Raw genomic sequence first — 19,521 nt, 5'->3', positions numbered from 1 at the left:
GCTTTGTCTGCTACTGACCTGAAAATCCAGAGCACAGCTGAGGGCATCCGACTGTACTCTTTTGTTACTTACTACCTGGATGATTTGAAAGTTAACTGGTCCCACAAGTAAGTAAATGGAAACTTCCTTGCTGTATAAAAATTCTTTCTTCACTAGGGAGTGAAGTGGGGGTGGGGGGGAAAGCTGTGCCTTTCAGATAAGGAGACTTCTTAATTCACAGGTCTGACTTAGGACAGGAATACCCGGGCCATTCCCTTACTGCAAGGTTAGCTCTTTCCCTCACCATGTACATGGTGAAGCCAGTCATGGCTACAATACAACATCTTCCTTGGTGACCTACGAAGTTCACCATTCACAAACATCTCTATAATGGAACCTCTACCTCCAAATGGTAGTGCTCAATTGTCCCTGCTTTGCTAGGTCTCCAGACCACATTCTCGGGCCTCTGTTTCTGTATTCAGCTAGCACATGCTGTGTTCTGGAACAGAACAAAAGCAGAGTGCACCAGGAGGCACCAGATTTCCTGTTATGTGAATTAATGGCCGTACCAAGAAGCTTCTTCTAGAGAGCTCAAGCTTATTGTTTACATGAACTGGCACAGTTGGGCGTTAGCATGTTTCTTGTCCACCCTCAGAAGGCTTTAGAGACCTCAAGATGACTTTGGAGATTTGTGTTTGAACTGGATTGAGCCTGAAGATTCATCCTAATCCCAGGCTGCCTTTGTGGAGTTACAGAGGGATTGTATTCATGTTCACCTCGAGGATTTCAAGAGCCAAAATGGGTTTCTAAATCAAACCAGTCCTCTCTTTCACAAACTTGTCAGGGTTCTTAACCTCTGTGCTTCCTTAAGATATCCTGAGCTGAAAGTGAACAGAGAACAGGCATAGATAATCTTTGGTGGGTATAATCAACTGCAGTCCAATCTTAGGATGCAATGTACCTCCATTCCAAACTACCTAATGTTTTTCAGAACCTCACTAAAAAGTAGGTCCTGTGGTATCTCCAGGAGGACGCAGATAACAATTGTTTATTCATGTTGTACCTTCAGTGGACATTGACAGTGTGCTGGGCACTGTTCCTACCCTTTGGATATATGGGCTATTTCATACCCACACTCTATGGAACAGGTACTCCTTACAGTGATGTGGACACTCAGGCTCAAGGAGATGACTTAGTCAAGGTCACACAGCAAAGAGGTGGATTGAAGAGGCCTGTGCCCAGGCAGCCTCACTCCAGAGCCTGGTTTATCATGGCACACCCACTACTCACCCTCTGTTCAAATTGCATTAAAAGTCTAGAATGGGATGGTGGTGCTAGGGAGTGGTTGATCAATGGGTCCTAAAAGTTACAGTTAGATAAGAAGAAATTCTGTTGTGCTCAGCACAGCTGGGTGACTATAGATAACAATAATAAACTTTACATTTCCAAAAAGCTAGAAGAAAGGATTTTTTAAAGTTTTCACCATAAAGAAATGATAAGTGAAAAAATAGACATGTTTCACCAGATTTAAATATTATATAATAGATACATGTGTCAAAAGAGCATGTCTCTCCATTAACATGTACAATTCCTATGTTTTCATGTACCCATTAAAAAATAAATATAATGTTTTAAAAGTCTAGGGCTGAGGGTAGAGCACTTGTCTCATATACACAGTCTCTAAGTTGTATCCTTAGCACTGAAAAAAAAAAAAAAAGTCTGATTAAACAATTAACCCAAACTAGGTGGTTTATGTCTACTTTGAAACAGCTTTATTCTTATGTAAACTATTATTTTATTGTTATTATTAATAATCATTTTCAGAATTCTAAAAGATGAGAAGTAGTAAAATTCCAGTAGGAATGCTTGGGGTTTCATTCCTTTGTTCTGTTTCTTTCAGAATACATTTTAGGAACATAGTCATTAAGTTAAAATAGATCAAATTCTAGGAAATTCCTCTGTGACATCTAGGACATTCTAATTTATCAGTATGAAGAATGAGAGAAGAAACATTAGTTGAACCATCCATCAAAGAGCCTTATATCATCTCTAAAAGAATTAGTTGTTCCAAAACAGAGGACATTGACATTTTTGAGGAAATGGCTATTAGACTAGCAAGGCGTAAACTTCTAACCTTGTTTGGTCTCATTGCTCTACTCACATGAGTTTCTTGTGTATTCATGTGCCCATGAAGGACTCAGGAATCAAGGATTGTCTTAGCTTTGTATGTGGCATACTTAAAAAAAATTAAATAGGTTCTAGTCTTGACTTTGCTCCTACTTTCTATTATAGTCTTAGGTAAATGACTTAATTTTATGAATATCAGTTTTCTGTTATATAAAATAGAAGAAATAATACACGTTTCATCTGAAGTGCTTAACATATGTAAGGTACAGTTTTGCATGTTAACCAGAGATTAAAGAAGAGATTTATCATAACAAAGTAGAGCATAGTCTGTCTTACTCTCTAAGACAGGTCTATTGCTCAGGTTAAAATCTGGGGATATAGATGATCAGGTTAAAAATCTGTGGGTACCTTATATTTTATGGCATTTAAATTTTTAATATCTTTAATATTTATATAAGTAGGTATTCTTCAAAGCATGTAATAAAATAATACTAAATATCTGAAAGCTAAATCATTTTTGGGGAAATTTTTTTCTTTTTTAAAGTTAATCTTGTTTATTACAACTATAAACATAGAACACACTTGTCTTAGAAAATACATTTATGAAATCAGATTACAAAGTGAAAAGAATTTATAATACGATATTGTCCATAGTTTTACTAACCAAAAATAGGAACATTTGGAAGGTACCTCCTTCTAATCTTTTTTCTGTGTATAATTGTTACTGGTGAAAAAAAAAAAAAAAAGTAGTTTTGTATACTGCCTTTTTTTTTCTTATTTTCTTACACTTTTACAAACTCTTGATGAAATTTCTTTTAACAGCCAGAGTGTGTTTACATACTTTTCTCGTATTTCATTTATAGCAGTAGCATTTGTCAGATCACAGTACAAAGGGCTATATTTCCTGTTCTTCTCTTACAGAGAACACAATGCACGGGTCTGTTTGTGACCTACTGTAGAATACTGAGAAACTTACAGGGACAGAGCACATGCCTCATTCATTTTGGCAGCCATTCTGCTTTTCATTCACTCTTGGCTCTATTACCAAGTGCATTTTTACATACGTTTTAAATAGCTTTGGAATAACCTATGTTAATAGATGTCAGGCCCAGATGAGCCTCCATGAGTGTTTTTGACTGGCTTATAAAATCCAGTTTATAGCCATAAATCATCTGCATGAAATATGCAACAAAATAATATGTAGTTTGGCCTTTTAGCTTTAAAGAGTCCTTTAGTCCTATAAATAAACCCAAGCAAAAACAAAGATATTTATACCACTGAGAATATTGCTCCTATTTAATAGTCTACCTTGGGCCCTAGACTCGTATGGGGCATTAAATAAATGTTCAGACTCTCAGACCCAAAGCATTGGAATCCAAGTATGGTGCTTCAGGCCCATAATTTCTCTGAAGCAGAAGAATAACATACACAGACCCCATGGTTTTTGAAAGTCTATGAGTTTGTTGTAAAGCCTTTAATAAGAGGCAGAGGAAAGAATCAGCTCTGCATGAAAGCAAACAGTAACAATGCTTTCTTTGATTTCAACAGTGGGGCTGGTATTAAGTACACAGACAGAGTTAAGAGTGGGGTCACCGGGGAGCAAATCTGGCTACAAATCAATGAGCCCACTCCAAATGACAAAGGAAAATATGTAATGGAACTCTTTGATGGTAAAACTGGACACCAGAAGACAGTGGATCTTTCTGGACAAGGTAAACCAATATTCTGCAGGTTCAAACTTGCTATAGCCAGTGAATCTTAATGAAAAACAAAGTAATTATGTTTGTGATGTCAAAAGAGGTATGATGTTGGTGACGTCAAAGAACAAAATTTTAACAAGCTAAGTTTAGGATCTAATTGGCTTTTATTAGTGATTCATGAATCAGGCAGCATTCCTATTTGCCAAATAGAAAAGTACTCCCCAGATTTATTATACAGCAGTCGGGTTTTATAAGATAGCATGAGCAAGATCAAGAAAACAGCATAATGCAGGGCTGGGGTTGTGGCTCAGTGGTAGAGCACTTGCCTAGAGTGTGCGAAGCCCTGAGTTCAATTCTCAGCACCACATAAAAATAAATAAATAAAACAAACAAACAAACAATAAATAAAAAGGTATTGTGACCAACTACAACTAAAAAATGTTTTTTTTTAAAAGAAAACAACATAATGCAAAAAAGCAGATTGATTTATATCAGATTCCTTCAGTTACTTTCTTTATAGGGTTAAAGCAGAGGAGACTTCCTTAGCATGCTGGCTCAGTTTGATTGGGCCTCTTCTGGTTGCTGTAAATCCCAGATTTTAGAAAACTGCCTGTTTTAAAGTTTATTTGATTGCATGGCACCTAGCATAAGTGACTGTACTCTGGTTTCGTCTGGTCTGTTGGGGCCTAGTATAGGAATTCAGCTTAAAACAATGGCCTCCTGTGAATTTTATTAGTTGTGGTTTTGGTAAAGTAGTTTTAGTCAGCCTTGGTGGTAGAAGCAAGAAATTGGTAGGTGGACAATCAGTGAAAAGTAAAGTAGAGACAGTAAACATGGAGAGAAAGCACAACTCTTGCAGGAAGATGCTTTCAAAGAAGGGCAGGTTGACTCCACAATCACTTTTATAAGAACAAACAATAAAAAGCCATAGTTCACAGTGATTGAAATTTGAGCATATTCATAGAGTCCAAGATACCAGTTGTGCTGGTAGGACTGAAGATGTGGATGAAGAGGAATCACTGACGTACCAAAGTCCTGAAGGATGGACAGGGCGAGACTAAGGGCAGAGGGGGAAGTGTTCACTCTGTAAAGGAGTAAGGAGACTCTTCTTCCATAACTAGAGGAGTGAACCTGAAGAAGCAAAGGCAAATGTTACAGAAGCAAGAGGAGACTCTGAGTAGCTATGGGCCCATATTTCTTAGTCGTCTGCTGAGAGAATAGGAGATTCTAGAGAGGTGGAGAAGAGAAGAAAGCTATGAGAGATGCATGCAGTTTCCAAAGAGCAAGACCAGAGCTGATGCCCAATTACTAATTAAAATTTTTAAAGTTAAAAGATGCACAATTTTAAGTAAAAATACTCTGTGCCATTTCCCCCCTGCTGGTACTTACTATACTCTTCCTTGTATTCTTTCCTGAAGAAGTAAAATAGTCTAGATGGAAGATTCTAAAGGAGGCTGTGGACTGACTACCCCCACCCCCCACCACTTCTTTGTAAAATACAGTCAAAATGTGCAATAACTCTTAGTGCCTTGCATCCTCAAAGGGTGGAGTTTGAGAGAGCCACTTTTCAAGCCTGCATTGAAGTTTTATTGTGCTAGATCCCCTAACCCTACCCCACTCACCTACTGTGCCTACACAGACCCACCAAAGTGTTCTCAGGAATAGGAGCTGCTCCTGAGGGACTTGAGCTTTCTGGGCCACACTCTGACTACATCACAAACGCAAAGTGATAGTCAATGTGATCATTTAAAATGCAGCAGTAAAAGAGAAGCAATATGTGGGTGAATATATTTGCAACTTTTTTTAAAATTTGTTCTTTCTTAATTTGGCCCACCAAAACTTATTTAACTACTTCACCCCCAAATCCTCCTCAAGCCAAACGCTGTGTGTTGTCTGATCGACAAAACATTGCCACTGTCATCACAAATTGGTTCCACTATGGCCCTTTATAGAATTCGAAGTGTGATATAGGGACCAGGACAAGTCCTATACTCTCAACCTGGCTTTGCCCACCTTTCCTTCGGGTCATTGAACAAATGAGAAAAATAAGGATTGACAACCTGAAGCCTAACTTTATATTTATTTTTCCATCTGTAAAATGAGAGTGGGGAACTAGTATAATCTAATTGTTCTGTAGACTTGAAATAATGATCCCCAGATCACAGAGGAGCTCAAAGACCAGGTGAAAAGGATTTCAAAACAAAGCTTCCTTTTTGCTGAAAGTCTTCAATCAGAATGGCTTACTCCCCCGGCACAGGAAGAAAATTTCCTTTGCAGCACTCTGGTTCTCATCTCCTTGTCTCTCTGTCTTTCATCTCAGCTCCATCAGCCTCAGAAACATGGCTTCAGGCGAGCCTTGGCACACACTGTGAAGACTGTAACTCGCTGTGTCCTTTTGCCCAAATTGACCAGAAACACAACATAAAGACATTAAACTGTCTAGCTGGGAGCCTGTGACATCGGAAATGATTTAATAAGCTTTTTTGATGCTCAGGATGCTTAGTAGACAACCAACTTTTATTTGAAATAGGTTTTTAGTCCCATTTTCTCCCTCCAGTGGGGCTAGTCACTGCCCTTCTGCTTAAAGGGTTGAAAGTCTCCCACTGAAGCAAAAGCATCGAAAATCTACTATTTCATATTTTTTGTCTACAAAATACTCGCTTGTCTTGTTGAGGGCGTTGAGCTGCGCGGTGAACACACAGGCAGTCAGTCTCATTCAAAGTCAGTTTGGCTGGGCTGATCACTGTGACCCCGAAGTGTGAGTTTTAATCAGCCCCTGTGCATCCACATCATGAATTCTGGTGAGAAAATTCTAACTTTCTTCTTCTTCTTCTTTTTCTTTTAGCATATGATGAAGCCTTTGCTGAGTTCCAGAGGTTGAAGTAAGTCCCCTTTCCTGGCAAATGCCACTTCCATGCAGTAATGTCCCTGGAAACTTGTGCACTGTTCACCCATCTGAGAGTTAAAGGCTTTTGTTTCAAGTGCAGTAAAAGCCCTGCTTCCCACTGCTATTTTAAGCAGTGAAATATCTTTGAAGCAGTCAAATGCAGTCAAGCTAGCTACTTAAAGTCCCACTAAAACAAAACTCTTCTTTGTTTCTATGTTTGTTCGTCTCTCTCAACCACAGACAAGCTGCCATTGCCGAGAAAAGTAAGTAACCCCACCCCCACCCCAATGTACTCTGGGTGTAGATCTGAAATAGGATTTCATTTTGCTCTCATAAGGACAGATGGAGGAGAGTGAAAGTGATTTCCCCCCTTCTTCTCCTTTCTTTCTTTCTTTCATTTTTAAATCTTAGGTGTTCTACATATGTTTCTATTTTAGGGTAAGAATGTCTTTGGAAAGAAGGTCTCAGGTTACAATGAAAGAATGTCACCCAGCTCTGACTTGAGCTATCACCCAAACATCCTGAGAAATCTCTTGGTTGCAAATCACAGAATCGGTTGAGAGTCACTTGCAGACAGAATGCATCAGAGATCATATACAAACATACACATATACAAATACATGTATATATACATTCGCAAAAAGAAACATTGTAAATCTGATATCAGGTAAATCACTGTAACTTGTTCCCAACAAGTATTGTATATTTTTCCCAAAAGTGCCTATAAGATAAAGCTGCCAAGGAGACCCTTCTTAAATTTGTTAAACTCATCAAATGAATCACAGCACTTGTGGACACACACCAAACTGTCAAGTTTGCACATTCAGAAATGCACTTGCTGTTACACTTCTGTTAGCTATTTGCTTCACACATAAAGATTTTTAGAACTCCAACAGCCCTGCAGGATCCCAGAAGTCTGGCTAATCTGTTTCTTTTTTGGTGTAGGAGACAGAAGTTAAATATTGTCATGGGTTAAAATGGTAGAGTTGATCCTGAGTTGGCATTGAAGGGGACTAGGAGGAATGAGAAGGGAAATCATCCTTCACTTCCCCATGGCACCAGGTTCTCCAGGAGGAACTTTGAACCTTTCACTTGCACTGTTTCCCTCCCCTCCTCTCTCCTTTCCCCTTTCCCAGCTCAGACCCTGCATTTGTAAGGCTGCTGCTAGTGATAAAGGGGCAGAAGCCAGAAAAGGGGCACAGAAGCATGATCAGGGAGTGTCAGAGCAGGAGGGGGCATTATTACATCCCTCCCATTCCTGGATGCACCCAGCAAAGCCCACATCCCCAAGCAGTTTCCTGCCTGTCCAGTCCTTGCACTCCCCTGTGGACAAGCAGCCTGGTCCTCTAGGTCACGTACTTCTAGAGCAGAAGAGATTTTATATTTCTATAAGGCATGGGACACTTACTTCAAAATCTTCCACAGAGACCCGATCCATAAAATAGGTAAAGCTTAACCACTCCTAATTGAAGTTGGGATGGGAACCCAGCTCCCTACCCTACCCCCCTTCCAGGCCTTCTCTCAGTGCCACCCCGCCCCCACCCCCACCCAACCCCCCAAATCCCATGGATACTATAGAGCAGGTTTGCCAATTTAATATCCATAGGTCAAATGTAAACCCACCCTCCATCTACTCCATACCCAGAGATTGAGGCCCATCCAGCAAGGTGACTGGCCTGATATCACCCAGCAAGTCGCTCAGGGAACCAGGTGATAGACTAGGCCCACAGGTGGTACCATGGAATCAGCAGTAGAATGAAGTCAAGTTTCTCTGTGGAGAAGGGAGTTATAGAAATAAGGATCAAGCATCATAGGTTAGTTGAAGTAGGCCTAAAAACACAAGGCTGGTGGCCAATGTGTTAGTGCCAGAGAGGATGGCTTGGAAATGTGTTACAGAAAAGTCCCTTCCCTGGAACTTAGGTATCCAGACCCAGAACATAGGACTTTGCCAGAGGCACCAGCCTTTGATTCCATAACCCATCCAGTACCTTATGCCCTCTTCTGAGGGCCTTTATCCTCAGCCAAACATAGTGGTTTGCACAGAACTGTGAAGAGACACCAGGAAACAAGAAAAGAAAGCTGTCTGGGGAAGGCCTCAAAGAAAGCCCACATCTGCATGAGCCTCCAGAGCTGCCCAGCATAGGACCCTTCCATTATGCAAACAGTGTTCAACATAGGGAGATCTATAAAGAGGCCACGCTGGGCTTGGAAACCATCCATTAAGATTTGTTCTGCCTCCTTGAGCTTAGCCTCACTAAGCTGCAGAAGGGCTGGGGCTGAAAATAGCCATGAAAATTGTAGAACCGGTCTTAAAGTGGCAAAGCAATCCCAAGCTGGTAGTTTAGGTACAGCGGCAAGTACCCATGGACAGTATGTAGGTAAAGGATTAAAGTTCAGAACCACTGGATCATTTTTTATTTGCTGATTAATGAAAGTATGAAATAACCATCAGGAGAGGGAAAACAAAATTGGGAAATTCATCCCCTGGGAAAGTTTTTGAGTGTAGTCGCTGGCCCTCACAATTGCAGTGATTAACTAGAAATGCCTCTGCTTACAGATCGTGCCCGGGTGTTGGGCGGTCTCCCTGATGTGGTCACCATCCAGGAGGGCAAGGTGAGTATGAAGCACTCCTGTCTCTGCTCCCAGCACCTCAGATTGTGTCCCGTTTTTAAAAATGTACTTATTCCCTGATCCCCATCTTATTGCATGGCTTATACTTATCCAAAATAGCTAAATACAGGGTTTTAAATATTATCATCCTGGACTGTGGCTGTGGCTCAGTGGTAGAGCGCTCACCTAGCACATGCAAGGCCTTGTGATCAATCCCCAGCACCACATAAAAATAAACAAATAAAATAAAGGTATTGACAACTACAACTAAAATAAATAAATAAATATTTTAAAAATTATCTTAATATTTTGTAGGCATCAAGATGCAAGTTTGTCTCATGTGGACATAGAGAGAGACCACTTAGTATCTCTGTAGAGTCACCCTTTATACTGATGAGAAACTGAAAATATTCAGTCATAACTCTATGACACATATAACAGAAGAAAGAAATAACCTGTAACACACAATGGGAAATGGACCGTACTGTTATAAAGTATACCTCACCTTTGCAGGGACACGGATTGCTCCAGGCCTTTCTATAGGCTTCATTTCTTTTAAAAACTGATTTCTCTCCACTTGATTTTAAATGTTCCTGGCTCCATAATAATCTCTTTGAGAAGCAGTGTTCTGACCTGTATTCACTTTCATCATTCCTGTATCTCATTAAAACAAGTTTAATATGGCAGCCATACTGGAGAGATATTTATGGTGGAACAAAACTTTTCCCCACCTCAAAGGATGGTGAAGACATACAATGGGCACTTGGAACTCAGGTAACAAATCAAGGCATATCAAAATGCGTTAATGAGAGGAGGTTCCAATCAGCTGCATTTCTTTATGGGTGGAAAATGTGATCACAGCTGAATTTAAGCTCGGCCGTCACAGGGATGCTTTCGTTCTTAAATCCTCTATTTTATTTCCCTCAACTAATGAGGTTGGACCCACTGGGTAGTGTTGAGAGGGAGTGTATATGAAAGCACTTTGTAAATTGTAACTCAAGTCTAAAGTACAGATATGAGTTTCCCATAATGCTTAAGGAGTTTGGGAGTTTTTGTTTAAGCTCTAACCCCACATAATCACAATTTCCAAAATTATATGCCTGGTCTGCTTGTTTAAGCTTAATGGCAATAAGCTGACTCATATGTTTCTTTCTGAAATGTATCTGTAGAATAATTCAGTAAGAAATGCCAATTAATTATGGGATAAAAATAGATTTCTTGATCTACCCAGTTTTTACTCCTACAGAAGAGATAATAAGTGATCACAGAAGACCCATTAAAAAAATATTTAGAAGAACATGTTTTTCTTTGTCCCTTGTGATCCCTAGTCCTTTCCTTATGATTTCTGGATTTTTAGTAAGAAACAAATGCAAGAATAGAATTTAAAATGTGAAGCCATCAGGGAAGTGGAAGACCACAATGAAATATCATGACACACCTGCCAGAGTTGCTATAATACAAAATGGTACACAACAACAACAAAATCCAGAGTGGCAATGCTGGTAAGATGTGGAGAAACAGCATCACTTGTACATTGTTGGTAGAAATGTAAACCAAAATTATACAGCTTCTGGAAAACAGTTTGGCAATTTCTGGGAAAAAAATGAATCATGCATTTACTATACAACCTAGCAATTGCACACTGGGCATTTATCCCAGAGAAATGGAAACCTATGTTTATATTTAAAAAAAAAAAAAAAAAAAAAAAACACCAACAAACTAACTCAGGAGGCTGAGGCAGGAGGATTATGAGTTCAAAGCCAGTCTCAGCAACTTAGAGAGGCCCTAAGCAATTTAGCAAGACCCTGTCTCAAAATAAAAATCTAAACCAGGCTGGGGATGTGTCTCAGAGGTTAAGCATCCCTGAATTCAATTCCTAGTACCAAAAAAATGAAAACAAAAACAGCAACAAAAAAAGTATAATAATGGTCATAGCACTTTATAATGTTCCCAAATTGTAAGTAGTATAGATGACTCTTACAGGCATGTATATACCATGGCATACTATTCAGCAATAAAGAGGGGCAAACTATTGATAGATGAAACAATTTAGGTGAATCTGTAAGGAATTATGCTGAGTTTAAAAGTCAATCCTGAGGGCTGGCATTGTGGCTCAGTGGTAGAGTGTTCACCTGGCATGTGTGAGGCACTGGGTTCAATCCTCAGCATCACATTAAAAATGAACAAATACAATAAGGGTATTGTGTCCATCTACAACTAAAAAAAAAAATTTTTAAGTTAATCCTGAAAGATAACATACTGTAGACATTATTTATATATCTATTCTTGCATTTTTTTCTTATTTTTTGAAATGGAAAAATTTTAGAAATGGAAAACAGGTTAGAGGTTTCCAGGAATTAGGAATGCCATTGAGAAGTTGGAGGGCAGTGGTGGGCATAGTTGTAGTTGTTAAAGGACAACACAGGGGTTCTTATGGCAATGAAATATGCATCTTGACTCTGATGGTAGATGCAAGGACTCACATAAGTGAGGAATAGAACAAAACTTCCAAACAAATACAAAAGAGTACAAATAAAATCAAGGAAATGGCTGGGCATAGTGGCTCATGCCTGTAATCCCAGCAGTTCAGGAGGCTGAGGCAGAAGGCTCAGTGGTTAATGGCCCCCGGATTCAATCCCCAGTACCAAAAAATAAAAATAAAATTAAGCAAGATCAATATCAATGTACTGGTTATGATAGTGTATGATCTTTTGTAAAATGTCAATTGGGAGAAACTGGGTACACAGGATCTCTATTATTTCCTACAACTGCACATGAATCTACAGTTATTTAATTTTTTTTTTCAATAAAAAGTAAGGTAGTGTAAAACTGTAGCCTGAATGCCAATTCTTTAGAATAAGAGATTATTTTTTTCCCCAATAAAGAGTAAGGTAGTGTAAGACTGTAGCCTGAGTACCAATTCTTTAGAATAAGAGATTATTTTTTTCCCCAATAAAAAGTAAGGTAGTGTAAGACTGTAGCCTGAGTACCAATTCTTTAGACTAAGAGGATTTCAGCACAGATGGGAATATCTTATTTAGGCTAGGTTTTGATAGAGCACCTCTGCAGTTGTACAGATTAACTGGGCTTGGAAAGCAAAGTAAAATGAGGAAGATGGAATGTGAAAATAAGTTACATTATCTGGAGCAGCTGTTCCCATTCCACTGCTGGGCTCTGTGACGTAAATGAGATGCAAATGTGAGCAGGTGGTGATTGTGGCAATAAGGAGGTTTTGTACTGATACAGAGCCCAGAAAACTACATTCGAGTAAAAGCCATCAATGTGTTTATGAAGGAGAAAGCGGAGGAGACAGGGAATGGAAATAGAACTCCTTTGAGTGTTTTGAGGACAAACATTCCAGAAGCCCAAAAGCCCTGGCCCTACAAAAACCTACTCAGTGATTTCCAACTGTCACTCACACAGGTGCACACACATAATTACTTTAAGCCCCGATTTGGGGGGGGATTTATATTTTGTCTTCCATCTGGTCATTCCAAACTGCCAGCCAGCCAGCAAGATTCTTGAAGTTGGATCATGTATCTGACTTATCCACCCCCTCAACCTCTAAAACCTGTTTTGCAGGCCCTTAATCTCACTTGCAATGTGTGGGGCGACCCAACTCCAGAGGTCTCCTGGCTGAAGAATGAGAAGTCGCTGGCCTCAGATGACCACTGCAACCTCAGGTTCGAGGCCGGCAAGACTGCCTACTTTACCATCTCGGGTGTGAGCACGGCTGACTCAGGGAAGTATGGGCTGGTGGTGAAGAACAAGTACGGCACCGAGACAAGCGACTTCACGGTCAGCGTGTTCATCCCAGAGGAGGAGGCAAGGAAGGTCGCATCGGAGTCCCAGAAAGGCAACCAGAAGTCCTCCCAGAAGTCCAAGTGAATGGAGATTGGGCTGAGGGGTGCAGGGGGTGCCAAGACCAGCAGAGCGCCGACGGTGCTGCTTGTGTGCGAGTGGTTTGGGTTACAGACAAGGAAGACATCGCAGTCTCCTTTATTTGTGCTGGATTGGGGTGGGGGAGTCAAATCTAATTCATATGTTTAAAAAAGAATCACTAATGACACTTTAATAGTTTTTCCTTATCTATAAATTATGAGCTGAGAAAATACCATTGGTAGCACATTTATTAGTTTTAAGGAAAAGATCAGAATAATGTTGGAGGGACATTGAATGAGGGTCAGAGAGCAAGGGAACGTGTTGTGGGGCAGAGTAGGGATTGGATGAGGTTTTACCAGTGAGTTCTTGTGGATTACGATGATACTTCAGCATCCTCTGACAATGGACACCAGCTGGTAAGCCATCGTGTGTTTTGTATGTTGTTACAACAGTGATGTGCATTTCTGTGGGTAGCCTGGTGATCCGGCACCTCCTTGGTATGAATAAACGGCCTCACACCTTTCCTAGTGTTTCTCTAATTCTGTTTTGCTGCTCATTTGGGATTCTGCTGCAGCTCCTTCCTTGACACTTCTCACAGCACATTTTCTGGTGTACATGTTTTGGTTAAAATAGAACCTCCAGAACACAACCAGATAAGCCATCAGAGGTTTGAAATTACAGTTGCTGTGCATAGGGTCAGTTACCATATAATCAAGCCAATCCCATGGTTAAGATACCCAAGGAAAGTGAATAAAAGGTGTCAGTTCCACGTAATAGAATGGTGTGAGGTGCCCAGTGCCAGACTTGGTGAGTAAGGGCCCACAGCTAAGAATAAAAGGCACCAAGCACCCTCCAAGCTCAGAGAACTGCCAGCTTTGGGGTGAGGCTCTTTGCCAGGCTTGCTGAAAGGCAGCTTCTAGCAGCAGCTGCTTCAGGAAGTTTGGTTCCCATCCCCCTGGTGTGCACACACACACAGCCCCCCAACTGGAAGAAAATGGTAATAGTGAAGAGCTTCCCCACCCCCCCCTTTCTTCTGCCAGGGGCAGGTGTTTTGGTCTGATATATGCTGCTATCATAGAATACCTAGGACTGTGTGATTTGTAATAGCAAAAAGAGATTAATTTGCTATAGTTCTGGAGGCTAGGAAGTCCAAGATCAAGAGGCTGGTTTTTGGCAAGGATCCTGCTGCTTCATCCCATGGTGGTAGGAGGAAGGGCAAGAGTGTAAACTCTCAAAAGTGGGGGAGGAGACAACCCAACTGGTTCTTTTATCAGGAACCTGCTCCGGCTGTACATATAACTGCAGCAATCCATTCATGAGCACTTTCATGATCTAATGACCCCTTTAAAGTTATGCTTATTAAGAGTGTTATTTTAAAGGTCAAGTTTTTAGCACATGAAGTTTTGAGGACACATTCAAAATGAAGCAGGAGGGGATAGAGCAGTGTAGTTGGGAAGGGCCCTCTACACCCTCTCCTTTACAAGGTTCAAGGCTGGAAATTGCCTCTCAGCTGACTCTTCACTTGTCCAGCTGAGTCCCGAGACTGATGCTATGACATTGAGCACAGTGCAGGTATGAGACACTGTATTTTCGCTCTTAGCCATGAAAAGTGCTATAGTTTGGGTGTGGTTTGAGTATGTACCCCAAGGGTCATATGTTGGAAGCTTGGTATTCAGTGTGGTGATGTAGGAAGTGGATATTTGAGAGGTAAGTCCTAGAAGGTGGTGCTTAGGCCACTGGAGGCACTGCCCTCAGAAGTGATGGAGGTAGTTCTCATGAGAACAAGTTGCTACCTCTCTGAATCACTCATCTGGCTACCTGTTTGGCTATGAGATCTCTCACTCCACACACACTCCCACCATGAAGCCACCTGCCATTAGGTTCTCACCAAAAGGCAAGCCAATGGCGTTTCCTAATCTTGGAGTCTCAACCTTCAACACAGTGAGCTAAATAATAACCTCTTTTCTCTATTCAGTTACCCACATTCAAGTATTTTGCTATAATAACATAAAACAGACTGATACATCAGGTAAATACATTTCCTAGGGGTCAAGTGGAAGGAGGAAGGTGGCTGGCCAGGAACACTCTGAAATTCTCCCTGCCAGAACAAAAGCGCTACCTCTGGAAACTGGACCCAGAAAGAAAGAATTGCTAAGTAGATTCCTGCCAGAGAGCCAAAGAGGAGAGAAAACATCAAAAAGTGGCAGGTGTCCTAAGTTGTGAGGTTATGCAGGCAAGAGGTTGCTAAAACTCTCTCCCTAATGCATCCTACATAAGAGCCAGCTGCAGCATCTCCAGTGTGAGGAGAAATGGGGCATATGGGAGCACAGCCTGCCAGTCTGTTCTGCAGTTCCACCCACTAGAACAGAGACTGGGGGAAAAGGAAGAAGGATTTTGAGTCATATGAAGACAAAATTTAAAACAGTGTGTCCTAAATTCTGAAATTGTATGAAAACATATGAAGTCAAAGTGTGCCATCCACGGTGTCTTCATGAGAGATGATATCAGGGAGAGAAATGATGCTCATGTTCAGAGCTCTAGACTGAGATTTCCCAATAAAATGGTTCTAAGAATTATCTCAGCCATTATGATGACCAAACTAAATCAGCTACATCATGATTTGGTGGTTTAGGTAAAAAGCTGCAATTTCTAAACAGGAAAATATACCTGAAACTATAGCTCCATCAATTTAATGATGCTCAAGTACTTTCTAACCCAAATTGACAAATTTGTAACTTGCTAAATGTGAGCTACTAGTTTGCCAAGGGGCATATTGGAATGCAAAAAAGATGATTTAGTTTTATTCTTATAAAACCAAGATATAATATAGTCAAATGATAAATTTTGCAACTTTCCTAATTCCTTGAAGTTCAGCTTTACAATTTTATTTTTTCTATCTAAAAATCTAATCAATGAAAAAAAATTAATTTTAAGGCTGTTTTTTATTATATAGCTAAAATCCCTTTAATTTGTTAAGCTATATTTACATTAGTTAATGTATTTCCTTTCCATTTTAATCACTACTACTGTCTGACTTAAACAAAAACTTCCCAAGAACTTAAATAACTTTAATTACCTACATATTTAAATATGGAAAATTCAGTGTTATCTTAAATGTTCTCATGTTATATATAAACTTAGACCAACATAAAATCACAATCAAGTATTTTAAGTTAGAATCGCAAAGCTAAGCTGTTACTAGGCTAAATTATCTATAACATTTTAAATATATAAAAATCAAATATACACAGACTCCATAATGCAATAATATTGATTTTACCTAGATGTGATTGCTAGGACTGGGGGCTGGAATTTTAATACTGATACCTGAATGAAAGACATAGATTCACGAGTGGGGAGTCCAAGGTGGAGAGCCAGTACCAAAATCCCTGCATAAAGCTGACAAAGGATGACTTTGTCAAAACAACTGACATAGAGAAGCTGTATGGAATTTGCCATCCACATGGAGGTTGTTTTGGGGAAAAAAAAGTACTGCATGCATGTGGGGTCCACATTTATAGCACCACATGGTATATAAATCTCAAGCCAATAATTCCCACAAAAAATGGTCAATGGCTGGTGCCCCAGAGAAGCAAATGTAAAACTACATTACAGGAGACTTGTGTGTCTACCCACAAAGGATTACTATTATGGAAATTGTTCTCTCATCACAAACATCTAGAAAACTAGGGGAAAATATAGGGAAAAGGTGTTTGGGGACATTGGCTAGCAGATGTGCAGGACTGTGATCCCTGGGAGAATGGGGAAAAGTTTTGAGACCCCTATGATTTTTACAGCTTCTTGCCTTCATGGAGTGTTCAGGCTGTCAGTCTCACTGAACTGAAGAGATGGAGATTGAAGTTCAAGTAGGCTGCAATGTCTAGACTTATGAGAAGGTATTAGAGAAAAGAGAATTTCACAGAGATGGTGTGCTGGAAGACTGCAAATGATCTTTGGCTAAATACTGCTCTGTGGATGTGCAGGGAATGATCCACTGGAAAGTCACAGGCCAAACAATTCTTGGAACTCACATGTGCTGGAAGTAGTTCTCATTTCCACCAGCCAGGATGAAAAGACTTTATGATACATGGAGTACCAGGTAGCATCCTCAGAAGTTTCTCACTTTATCAGTGGATCTAAAATAATCCTAGACTAAAATCTGTTCTGAACTCACCCTACCAAAGCTAAAAAGTCAGGTTTAAAAGACCAGATTTCTACGATAGTCTAGCAAGTGTGACAGAAGGAAGTGTGACATACTTTAAATGAACACATTCTTGAACAGTATAAGATTCATCGTAGGCAGTATCCAATCAAAAATTGACAGGCCTATGAAGCAGAAAAATAAGGCTAATAACCAGGATAAAAATATAGTAATAACAACAAATCCAGAGTGATCATATGAAAGAATCAGCAGACAAGGGGTCTGAGAGTATATAGCTCAGTGACAGCATATATAGTTCAGTGACAACGTATATGCTTAGCATGCAGACCAAGACCTTAAAATATTCATCATATATAAATATATTTCATATATTTAAGAAGCCAGATGAAAGACTGAGTACATTAAGTGAGACATGGAAAAACACAAGGCATATCATAATGAATTTACTGAAAAACACTGATAAAGAGAAAATTATAAAAGTAGTCAGAATAAAACAACAATGAACTTTGTTCAGAGGTACAAACGTGAGAATAACACAAGACTTCTCTTGATTAACAACAGAAGTCAGGGGACAATGGAGCAAGATCTTTAAAATGCCAAAAGAAACCATCAAGCAAGCATTCTTTACATACTAAAGATATTGTGCAATGATTAAAGTAAAGGGCTAGGGATATAGCTCAGTTGGTAGAGTGCTTGACCTGCATGCACAAGGCCCTGGGTTCAATCCCCAGGATCACAAATAATAATAATAATAATAATTAAAGTAAAATAAAGACTTTTCCCAACAAACTAAAGCTGAGAAATCTACCATCCACAAATCTGTGCTACAAGAAACATTAAAGGAAATTCCTTTGACAGAAGCAAATAGCATCAGAAGGAAATTCAGATCCACAGAGAATGAAGAGTGTCAGAACCGATAAACATGAGGCTAAAGATGAGGGAGTTTTCCTAATTTTAATTTCTTTTTTTTTTTTTTTTTTTGCTCCTGATGCACCTCTGCCAGAGACCCAGACTCAAACCCCAGCATGCTCTCCCTCCATGTAAACCAGTGTTCTGTAGGCTCGGGGACCATCCCAACAAGGGTGTTTCCAGGGAATAGATGCTGGTCTTCCCTGACAGCACTCACCACCCCTTCACCCCTCTGGCCTTGGGAAATCCAACTCTACCCTGGGCTGGAGCACATAAGAATCTCTTGCAGTGTCTGTGAGCATGGTGGACGAGAAGAGAATTCCCAGGCCAGATAGGTATTTGGGAGGTAAAATGGAAAGGTTTTGGGGTACAGACTGCAGAGGTGTCAAAGGAGAGGGAATTGCTCAGGAGGACTCACACCTGAGCAGCTGAATGGATGGTTTTGCAGCTTAAAGGGGGGCCACTTGGGGACAGGAGAGATTTCATGAATGCAGTATCATGGAAAATTTGTGAGTTTACTAAAAACTCAGGGTAAGAAATTATGGCTTTCAGAAGATATCAGTTACAAAGAGCCCTGACTAAGAGAAGGAGGTAGTGTAAGATGTCTGACCAGAAAGCAATGGAGGATGGTCTTTATATGATTACTGGGTGGAAGTCTAAGAACAAAAGAAAGAATGTGCGTTAAAGCACCAGGAAGTCTGGACTCCTATACTGTGTATTATAGAAACAAAAACAAAACAAAAGCCCTCTCATTTTTTTTGTGGAGCATTCCAAATCCGAATTATGACAGCAAGTCTTTTACAATAGAGGTATTAAGAGCCAGTTCTCTGAGGCATAGAATCGGGAATTTTCTTTACTGCTTTGGCAAATACCGTAACACTTCCAGGTACTATGCAGCATTTGTGGTACAGACTAGCACTGTGTTGTGATTAGCACAAACTGTATGTTCTGGTTACTTCTAAGTATCCCCTGCTTCAACTGAAAGAGGGATTTATGGATTTATAGTACCACTGGCACAACCCCAAGTGCTCATTATGTTCTGCTCATTGGTCATTCGTTACTTACTCACAGCAAGGCGTTTAGATAAAACACAAATTTTATAGATGATTAACAGCCTTGATACAGACTGACCATTACATTGTGGATTTAGAGGTTTGCAATATGACCTAGGAGGATTTCAAAGTTCAAAGCCAGACTCAACAACTTTGTGAGGACCTGAGCAACTTAGTAAGGCCCTGTCTCAAAATAAAAAATAAAGATGAGCT

The 19,521-nt window shown here is 40.0% G+C and overlaps 1 protein-coding gene across 2 annotated transcripts in view; it reads left to right on the top strand.

Moving 5' to 3' along the window:
* The window catches only part of Myom1 (myomesin 1), a 129,978-nt gene extending 116,270 nt beyond the window's left edge, over positions 1-13,708 (top strand). For both annotated transcript variants that reach the window (XM_076837381.2, XM_076837382.2), the window contains 6 exons: positions 2-107; positions 3,655-3,818; positions 6,652-6,688; positions 6,934-6,956; positions 9,251-9,306; positions 12,886-13,708. In XM_076837381.2, coding sequence (XP_076693496.2) covers positions 2-107; positions 3,655-3,818; positions 6,652-6,688; positions 6,934-6,956; positions 9,251-9,306; positions 12,886-13,191 — 692 coding nt within the window. In that variant the 3' untranslated portion in view covers positions 13,192-13,708. The remainder of the gene's footprint in view (position 1; positions 108-3,654; positions 3,819-6,651; positions 6,689-6,933; positions 6,957-9,250; positions 9,307-12,885) is intronic.
* Positions 13,709-19,521: the final 5,813 nt, after the last annotated feature.

The sequence above is a fragment of the Callospermophilus lateralis genome, chromosome 17 (genome assembly GCF_048772815.1).
Source record: "Callospermophilus lateralis isolate mCalLat2 chromosome 17, mCalLat2.hap1, whole genome shotgun sequence".
Classification (NCBI taxonomy): Eukaryota; Metazoa; Chordata; class Mammalia; order Rodentia; family Sciuridae; genus Callospermophilus; species Callospermophilus lateralis.
Note: the sequence above shows the minus strand (reverse complement) of the source record. Positions and strands in the feature narration are given on the sequence as shown.